The sequence below is a fragment of the Notothenia rossii genome (genome assembly GCF_949606895.1).
Source record: "Notothenia rossii genome assembly, chromosome: 9".
NCBI lineage: Eukaryota > Metazoa > Chordata > Actinopteri > Perciformes > Nototheniidae > Notothenia > Notothenia rossii.
Window position 1 is genome coordinate 6,350,929 of NC_136907.1, and position 10,887 is coordinate 6,361,815.

General features: G+C 41.9%; 1 protein-coding gene across 1 annotated transcript; it reads right to left on the bottom strand.

Annotated features, from left to right (window-relative positions):
* Window positions 1-326: 326 nt before the first annotated feature.
* On the bottom strand, window positions 327-2,621 carry LOC307020241 (uncharacterized protein C11orf87 homolog). The gene is made up of 2 exons (XM_079651477.1): window positions 2,158-2,621; window positions 327-1,788 (listed from the first exon to the last, which is right to left on the bottom strand). The coding sequence occupies exon 2, from the start codon at window positions 1,688-1,690 to the stop codon at window positions 1,271-1,273; it is 420 nt and encodes a 139-aa protein (XP_079507603.1). The 5' UTR covers window positions 1,691-1,788; window positions 2,158-2,621; the 3' UTR covers window positions 327-1,270.
* Window positions 2,622-10,887: the final 8,266 nt, after the last annotated feature.

Below are 10,887 nucleotides of genomic sequence, written 5' to 3' on the forward strand. Positions count from 1 at the left end.
CAGTGCAATAGTTCTATATGCACTGGGTCTAAATGTGTAGTAACAGTTTTTTACGTGGTCGTTTATACCATATAAATTGTATAAGCAGTAATACTTTGATAGCTGTAGAGGTTTAATGCAGGGGACCCAGTGCAAATGGATCTCCCCTATAGGAAGGTCATTCGCCTACTGGGTGATGTAATGAAAACCCATCTACAATTTGCATATTATCTAATGGCATGTACATTTTCACCAGTCCATTCAATACACTGAGAAGGAGCAATCTGATTTTTTAAAGAATCCCAAACAGTCTTCAAGCATTTAAGGTAACTGACACATTACAAGGATTAACATAATGTAAGTATTTATTTATAAACTTAGAATATTACATATTGTCCTTGATAAGGCAGGTTATATGAACTCCAGAAAGATGATGTTACTGTAAAACATTCCAGCTCTCATAATGGCATACATTTACAGTGATTTCATATAATAAATGACACAGAATTGATATTAAGCCCACTATAATACAATATGAAGGATTAAAAAAGGAGAAAAAAGAAGATGGGCTTAACTCAAACTCTCTGTTGGATTCTAAACGTATTACATGTCAGAGAATACATTATAAATACTCAAAAAGGAAAATACTGTATTACCGCTAAAACTTACTATCTGACACATTAAAAAAACCATTATGTGCATTACTACAGCAAAAAGTCTGTCAGGCTAACTAGAGCTAGATGTCTAACAGACATTGGAGGACAGTACTCTAGGCAAATATGCTAAGTCACTTAATTGAAGGAAAAAATACTACGCAAACAAATAAGCCATTTTCTACAGCCTATATGCAGCTTTGCACTGCCTAACAGAACCACAACATCCATTATAGTCTAACTACATACTGGTAGTGTGTCAGAGAGACATGCCAAGGAAGATCAGCAAGCCATTAAGGTCTGTGTTGTGTCACTAAACTCTTAATAATTCAACACAACCTCCTGTCACATCCTAGGGAAGTTTTAAAGTTTAAACATCTTTGAGGGTTTAAAAGGAAGAGGAGGAGGTCCAAAAGTCAAAGCAGGCAAATACTTTACAGTCTCATAAGTAATTACCGGTTGGCTAAATAGTATTGTGTTAAGGAAGGTGTGAAGCTATCCTATGTGTCACTGTAGTTGTACCTCTATGCCGACTATTCTGCTCAGTATTCTGCGTTAATGTTTCTAATCTACAAGCAGCAGAGATGGGGAGCTCTTTGTGCCTTATTGCTTTTCTGTTTATTCCACAGTCCCTGAAGTTAACAGTCAATGTGAACTGTCTCGTGCAGCACCTCTGTGGCGTCCTGGCTTTCTGCACTCTGGGGGCACGACAGCCTCTCCTCCTCACATCTCACGGATCTGACGATGACGCACGGCCTCACGGGCTCTCCGCGCGTCCCTGCGCCGCGCGCGGGGCTGCGACTGTCGCGCTCGTATTCCTCCTGCGCGCGCTGGATCTTCCTGTTCCGGAGCTTCCTCTTGTGGAAGTGGAAGGTTGCCAGGGAAACGAGGACGATCCCCACGAGCACGGCCACCAGTACGAGGAGCGCGAGGGTGGAGGAGAGGGGTGGAAAGAAGGGGAGCTGCTCCGCGCACGTGCCATTACCGACCTGGAGATCCCCGTGACAGCGGTGCGGGGGCACCGACAGCCCCGAGGCCTCAGAGGTTCTGGCCGTCATCCTGTCCACCTTTCCCGGCCACTCGTGTCTCTCTGACCCCGGTACCCTTCGTGCTCTCCGGGCTCAGCGCGGTGACACTGGCCCGCGCATGTGGTTACCTGCACCGAAGAGAAGACACATGAGAGCGAGCTCAGAGGACACTGTATCAGAACCATCAGAACCCGCCCACCAACCCTCATTAACTGGATCCATCTGTAACACCATTTCATATTGGCAGTGCGCACCAGTTCACGCTAAACCACAATGAAAAAGCTGCCTACCTTTAGAGTAAATGTACAAAAAAAGATGCTGCCATGAAAGATGGGGTAGAAGTCGGGACAATACATCATCTATTGTAATAGGCCTACAATATGTAGCCAAACAGTAGCCATCCTCTCCTGCACTCACGCAGCATCTTTGTCAGAGGATAATGTCTGAATTTGTTGCATCTTGAGCTAAAAATAAATTCAAATAAAGGGAATCCTTACCTGATGAAACAGTCAGTTCGGGGAACAGTCAGTGAGTGGAGAGCCGATGTGTGTGAATGGAAGAACAGGATCACGGTGACGCATTTCATACAATGAGATGCTGCTGCTGAGCTCCGATCACTCAGGACGCTTTAAATTGCCGCAATCCGCTCAGTCTGCATCCAGGAAACCACTTCCCCCGCTAAATTAGTAACGGGAGGGAATTCCCTCACTGTGCATTAAAGTGGGTTTTAAAAACGAGATAACAAAAAGAGCTGTGGTGATTTCCCCTGGAAAGCGTCTCCCTCCTCCGCTCTTCCGCTGCTCCGCTCAGCATCTGAATGAAGAGCTGCAGCTGCATTAAAGGTTCCTTATAGTCAGCTGGCACGGCTGGTTTTTTTCTTTCTTCAAACGTAGTCTCAACCCCAGCGTGCATATGCTCCCCTGTGCTTATTGACGTTTCACTTTAATCAAACAATGAATAAATTAGTTACAATTTTAGAACTTGATCTGCAGCCTATCCACTGACATTCCGGAGGGTGTGGTCAGTCAAATGCTGCATGATTTGTAGCGTTTAAGCCTCATAATGAGGGGTGTAAATAATGTCCAGCTGTCATGCATTCCTTTGGGCAAGAGCAAGTATAGGAATGTGCCAATTATTAGCTTTCCCCCAGAATAGAGAGAGAACGTTGGCAGAAAGCCCATATTAGTTTCAGATACAAAATATGCAATTAGTAAACACTGCACTTACATCTTTGATTAAACCAGTGTATCTCATTAAAATACTGCCACTATCATTAAACACCCTTGAAAGCTGTATCTGTCCTATGGAAAGGATGTGGATACATTTGCATTATTGTATTTTATATAATTAAGGTTATACTCTCATTCTCAGCAATTTAAACCCATTCAAAAAGTCCCCATTTATTAAGATTTTTTTTGAAAACACTTTTAATTAATGTAAAGAAATCCTAAAATGAATTCCTTCAAACAAGAATTAAGGCTGAAGGTTTTGATATATGTTAATACAAATATTAATTAAAACATTATGTTGACAGCAAGAGCCCAGAGAGCACACTTTAATAATATGGTAATTAGGCCAGATAATAACTCCCAATTTAATATAAAAGTAAAAACAATCATTAGAGTCTTAAAAGTAATCTGTGATGTTCGCTGCCTTCTCATCCCCCGCCAGACTTCCTTGGAGACCAAATATTCTGGCAGAATGATGAGTGATGAATCCAATCGATGGACTGACTCATCACTTGGATAACCGGTCTTTACAGACTAAGTGCAGTGATGCCATTGGTTTTAAATGAAGGAAGTGCTCGTAATAATAGCCTAATATAAGCAGTTTGACATTAGCTGTGAATAATACACCCCCGCTTTTACTTTCGCCGAAGAGAAAAGTTAAAAAACCACTCATTTTGACACTCACCAAATCAAGCTCAGTTCCCCCCCCCGACTTGAAGAGTGCTGCAGGCGGTGTGACAAGCACTCCAAATATAGTGTGTGCAGTGAGGAGACACATTTACCACGAGGCTGCACTTTGAACTTAAAGCAGTGTGAACTCAGACAAAAAACATCATTCTCCATTTTGTGTTTTTATGTCTGATTGTGTCTGCAGTCCCAGAGTCTCTTGGTGTGAGACAGAAGATAATCTGCATTTCACACTACATACTGATTCCAAGCAGGTTAGTAAGTGTGTGTTCACACTGGAGACGTGGTAAAGCATGCTACAATTAGCTGATTGATTGTGGTGTTGATTGATGACAACATTTTCCCAGGACACATTGCACTAATTAATAGGATGACATGCTCACATCTGTGAAACAAAAGCCCATAAATTGGACTGAAGGTAGAATAACTTTGAGAACAAAGCAAAAAACAATCAAAGAAATTATGGAATCTGATTATATGAAACGTGAACAACTTCATCCTGAAAGACAACATTATTGGTGTAACAGCCTAATACTTTTGCAGTACTTCTTGTAAAATGTATATTATTGCACCAAACACCAAGTCAAATTCCTTCTAAGTGGGAACTGAATCTGATCCTGAAGCAGTTTAATCTTTCCTTATTATTAATATTATAAATTGCTATGTAGCAGTTTTTTGGCATCTATTATGAATTCAAACTCACAAATGTGTCACTCATGCTGGACTTTCAGGAGCATCATGTTTTGGTTCCTAAAGCTTCCACCAACACAGCCTCTTGCAGAGTTAAACAACCAGGGCATCACCAAACTCAGCATGATTCATCGTCTGGGGATATTTAATAAATGCACCAACGTTAAAGCGATCAAACCACACAGTAGTTGCTGAGATATTATCGTCGTGTTGCCTCTGTGAGGAAGGAGTGTGTTTCACCCAGAAAGAAGTTTGTAAGATATTGTTCCTGATGCTCTGCAGCTTCAGCTCCTCTTCACACCTCCAGCAGAGATTCAGACTGCACCTCCCCCCCCAGTTCACACAAAGCTTTCCTGATGTTGCTGTTCTTTGTTTTTCTTTCTGTTAGTGTCAGCTGCTCTCAGTCTGCTGCCACAGCACATGGAAGAAGACACTGACCACCAACAAATAATCAACCTCATTGACAGACAGAACGGTCAATATGTCACGACGCTGCGAAACTACGTTCAATAATGACGCTTTTTCAAATCCTCTCTTTAGCCCTGCGCTTGGCAACTACAGCATGGCTAAGGTCAGTTACATTTTATGGAAACTATTGGATTAGGTAGATACGAAACTTGGTCAAACCTGCATGACAGATCTTTTGTTAACTGGGGGAAACGGCCACAGAATTAATTAAGTTCAAGGTTCAAGGTTCTTTGTTGGTCATACGAACATAGCTACAGTGTAGTTATTTCGACGAAAATCTTAGGTCACAGGCTTCTCCAACAGTGCAACGCAATAATACAGATAAACAGACAAATATAGTGCAAGTAAATATTAAAAAGTAAATACAAAAAGAAAAATAGTGAAATAGTGAAATAAGAGTCTATATGCAAGCTATTGGAATGATATATTTGATAAATAGATAAATAATTTCTAAGTAGCAGCCAGATGAATGTTATGGATGTTGTTTCAACAGTTCAGGTGTTTAACAGTCTTATTGCCTGCGGGATGAAACTGTCTCTGAGTCTGGTGGTTTTAGTCCGGATGCTGCGGTACCGCCTGCCAGACGGCAGCAGACAGAACAGTTTGTGGCTGGGGGGGTTGGGGGTCTTTGCTAATCCTATGGGCTTTCTTCCTGAGCCGCTGGGAGTAAAGGTCCTCCATGGATGGCAACTCCGTCCTGGTGATGTGCTGTGCAGTTTTCACTACCCACTGTAAAGCCTTACGGTTGAGGGCGGTGCAGCTGCCGTACCAGGCCGTGATGCAGTCAGTCTTAATGTTTATGATATTGGTTCAATATATACTCTCTTAGCTCTATGTTGGTCTCCACCGACTACTGAGGGAAAGGTTTCTCTCTTTGAAATACATAAAAAGTCTGGTGACATGTGCATCATTTGAGTAACGTAACATAGGGATACTTATTTTAATCCAAACCATTATATTTTTCCTAAAATACCTCGTAGTTTTGGCTCCAAACACAACAGAAAAACAATCCTGCAGCTCGTCACAGTAATGCATCTTCTGGTTTACTGGTGGGAGTAATTGGCCCCTTCTGAGTGGAATTGAAAATAATTGATAAAGGCCATTTCATGACGCGATAACATCAGCAGAACAATCAGAGCCTCAACAGGATGTAGTTCACTGAGTAGCTCTTATTGTCCAGGGCCGCTTTCAGGAACAGATGCTTTGAAGGGGAACAGGGGAGTCTTCTCTCCTTGATCTTATCCGAGCCGCAGGTGGTTCAGCCAAAACCATTCCACAATCCGGTCCACAACACTTTCATATTCAGCCTCTTCGTCCCTGATGACAAACAGCAGAGTCATCCGAGATCTGAGAAAACAGTGTCTGGCTTCTGAAGTCTGACGAGAGCAAGCACGACTGAGAACAAAAGGGAAAATCCTCTCATTTTCAAAATCTCTAAAATGTTCTCATTATTATTTTATGCTTTGATTTAAAATGTTTTTTAAATCTGACTTTATATTACTCATCTATTGGTAGATGGATAATCTTTCTCAGATTTATTTCAGAAATCAGACAAACTCTAATTAAATCATAATTCAAACATTTGTGATTCTTTTAGAGGGGCCCAACGGTTTTTCTTTTTTTCCCAAATCTTCTAATGTGTTATACAGGTTTTTGTGAATGGTCTCCAATGGCTAAAATCCCTGTTTTCCCACCAGAGGGAGTTTCTCTCCCCCCCCGAAACGCCTCCATTGGAATCCTTTGTTTACTTCAGTAACACAATGACATCACAATGTAACACTCTATGTGCTTCTATTGGCTTGCACACCAACACATTGTACGTGATAGGCTAAGGGTCGGGACATGTCTAAGCGGTTGACCAATCACAACAGAGCCGGCCAGCTGACCAATCAGAGCAGACTGGGCTCTGGTTTCAGACGGAGGGTGAAAAGAGGTGCTGCAGCACAGGCAGTATGAGACAAATAAAGAGCTTTTTGAACATTAAAGCATGGAGACATGTCAGAGTAGAGACACTACATACTGATATACACCTGAACATCAACAGGAGAGGACTCTTTAAAGAAGAGACACTACATAGTGATATACACCTGAACATCAGCAGGAGAGGACTCTTTAAAGTAGAGACACTACATAGTGATATACACCTGAACATCAGCAGGAGAGGACTCTTTAAAGTAGAGACACTACATAGTGATATACACCTGAACATCAGCAGGAGAGGACTCTTTAAAGTAGAGACACTACATACTGATATACACCTGAACATCAGCAGGAGAGGACTCTTTAAAGTAGAGACACTACATACTGATATACACCTGAACATCAGCAGGAGAGGACTCTTTAAAGTAGAGACACTACATACTGATATACACCTGAACATCAGCAGGAGAGGACTCTTTAAAGTAGAGACACTTTATACTGATATACACCTGAACATGAGCAGGAGAGGACTCTTTAAAGTAGAGACACTACATACTGATCTACACCTGAACATCAGCAGGAGAGGACTCTTTAAAGCAGAGACACTACATACTGATATACACCTGAACATCAGCAGGAGAGGACTCTTTAAAGTAGAGACACTACATACTGATATAAACCTGAACATCAGCAGGAGAGGACTCTTTAAAGTAGAGACACTACATACTGATATACACCTGAACATCAGCAGGAGAGGACTCTTTAAAGTAGAGACACTACATACTGAGATACACCTGAACATCAGCAGGAGAGGACTCTTTAAAGTAGAGACATACTGATATACACCTGAACATCAGCAGGAGAGGACTCTTTAAAGTAGAGACATGCTGATATACACCTGAACATCAACATGATAGAGCCCCTTTCAAACTTTTCACTGTTTTCGATTAGTAAGCTGCAAGCAGATTTTAGGATTTGAAGGCAGTGTTTGATGAAATATTTAATAATGGACACCATTGTTACCTAAATGTTGGACTTAAATCTTAGAAAAATGTGATAAAAGTCATATTTCCAAGTCTATTTTGCATAATTGTGCAATCAAAGTAGATCACAGTGCTGCAGGATGTGTAAAACCCTGTGATATAAGTTACAGATAAAAGAAAAGGGAAACACTTAATCAGATAAAAGTCTCTGTGTTGGTGCCACAAAGCGTTTCTTACAGTATTATCCCAGTCCTACTTGTGGACATGTTTCCCACCAGCGGGGCTCCATGAAAAATGAATGTCCTCGGAGGGAGAGAGGGTCCCTGAATGATGAACTCGCTGAAGATGAGTGCATGCTGAAAAATTTATACAACTATTCCTGCACAGTTTAAAGCCGGGCAGATGTTTTAGGGCTGCTAAATGGAGAGTGATTATAGCACTTGTTTTAATATTCGTCAGGTCCGCTCAGTTTTCCAGGTCAACTGGCTCGTATTAGATCCACCTGACCTAACTCCAACCACAGAGGACACACTTAACCTTCAAATAAATGGCATACTTGTTACTTATATAAAAAACTCTCAAGACACAGCCTCTTCGGGGCCTTGAAGGTCAACAAGACGCTGCATTTAGTGGTGACTGCAGCTGTGGCAGGAATTCCTGTCGTATTAACGTAGAAGGAGTTTGTTTTGAAAGCCTCTACAAACAGATTAAATAGCACAAAGTGTGTATCTTTGATGAATTGTACAAATGGAGATAATAGCACACACGTTCAGACAAGTCTCTCTTTGAAGGCTTTCATGAGAGAAAAAGAGCTTGAGAGAAGTTTAAACCCTGTCCAATTTCACACTGCTGCACACTGTGTGCTACCCGCCCATCAACAAACAGCAGTGGGTTTATTGGAGCTCGCTGAGGCTGGAAACGAGGTTTGAGAGAGAGTGAACCACAGCGGTGAAAACCAAAACAATGGGCCGAAAGGTGTGGAAACACTCAGCAGAGCTGCGGGGAAACTGAAGAATTGGAGGATATTTCTCTATGGGTTACAAAAGACATTTCTTAAACGTCATTTCATCAATTGGTAATAGAAATATGTTTATTTTAGCAGTTTTATGCATCTCAATAAAAATAAATAGTTCCCAGTGGTGAGGAAGTATAAGCATAAGTAAAAGTACTGAGTAATACCTTGGTGTATTGTTTGAAACCAGAGCCCAGTCTGCTCTGATTGGTTAGCTGGCAGGCTCTGTTGTGATTGGTCAACCGTTTAGAGATGTCCCGCCCCTTAGCCTATAACGTATATTGTGTTGTAGCGTTAGCCAAAAGAAGAGCGATTGTTACTTACAAATGTATTTTTGGTGTCTACGCCGGGGTCCTGAGTCGTGGATGATCCTAGCTGTGGTCCTGGATCCTGAGTCCTGGATCCTCAGTCCTGGATCCTGAGCCCTGGATCCTGAGTCGTGGCTGTGCCTGTTGCTGTGGTCCTGAGTCCTGAGTCCTGGATCCTGAGTCCTGGATCCTGAGTCCTGGATTTCGAGTCGTGGCTGACTCTCATTATTCTACTTCCCTGATGGCTCCCTCAGGATTGTTGACATCCTCGTGGATTCATCTTCTTATTACAGACACATGCATTTCCAAACATTCGGTCTACCTACGCTGTAAAATGTATTATCTCTTCGATTTACACACGGCATCTATTGCACGTCTGTCCGTCCTGGGAGAGGGATCCCTCCTCTGTTGCTCTCCCTGAGGTTTCTCCCATTTTCCCCTTTAAACTGTGGGGTTTCTCTGGAAGTTTTTCCTTGTACGATGTGAGGGTCTAAGGACAGAGGATCTAAGGACAGAGGGTCTAAGGACAGAGGGTTTCGTATTGTCATACTGATATTCTGTTCAAACTGTGATGTCCACTGAGACAAATGTAACATTTTGTGATATTGGGCTATATAAATAAACATTGATTGATTGATTGGCTTAGTGATGTCATTATGTTAGAAACTCTGGGATTTTAGCCTTTGTAGACCATTTACATGCACTAACACCTGAATAACAGACTACAGGAAGAGGATAACCACAACAAGAAGAAAAGGGCCTCTTTAATGTTGCAGCTGATAGCTGATTTTAATTTCTTTATGTGCTGCTGTGAATTCCCTTCTGGCTCAAATTAGTCATATTATAACCTTACTTATAATAATAACAATAATAATAATAGTCATATTTTATTACTTTTATTATATTCTGTATAATACATCTCCATCAGGGTTAACAACAGTTTTAAAATACATGTGGCGATAATTTTAGTTTATTATAGTATAAAGTAGTACCTGAGAATTGTGCTTTAGTGCAGACCAGGAGTAAATATATTCAGTGACTGTCCGCCTTACTGTCAGTTTCATTAAAAACCCAAACTATTCTCTTTCTCAATGACACATTATGTTTCTGCCTGTTATTGAGGCACCCTTTCCTCTTCCAGCCTCTGTGACTGCAGCTTGTGTTAATCAGGATCATTAACTGTGATGAGAAAGCTTTGTGGGTCTGAATGCTAAACGTATATCGATGTACACACTGCTGTCCACTCAGAGTGTGTGTGTGTGTGTGACGTCGTGCTTCTTTATATGAATGAGCTGATATCTTTAAAGCTGCAGGCCATCTCCAGGCTGGAGCATCCTCTTGATATTCCTTCCACGCTCACGCCACTGCTTCCCCTGCAAGTCTCTGTCAGCAGAATTTCAAATGAACTGAACAAAACCCCGTTTACCATGCATGCACTCATGCACACACACACACACACACACACACACACACACACACACACACACACACACACACACACACACACACACACACACACACACACACACACACACACACACACACACACACACACACACACACACACACACACACACACACACACACACACACACACACACACACACACACACACACGCCATGTATACATCACTTCAGGGGACATTACATTGACTTACATGCATTTCCTGGAGACTTATCCTAACCTTAACCATAACCAACACATGCCTAACCCTAACCAAGTCTTCACCCTAAAATGAATGATTCCCCTCATGGGGACCTCCATTATGTCCTCATAAGGGAGGCGAGTCCCCACATGTGACTCTGTAAACAGATTTAGGTCCCCACAAGGATGGTAATGCTAGGTCACACACACACACACACACACACACACACACACACACACACACACACACACACACACACACACACACACACACACACACACTCA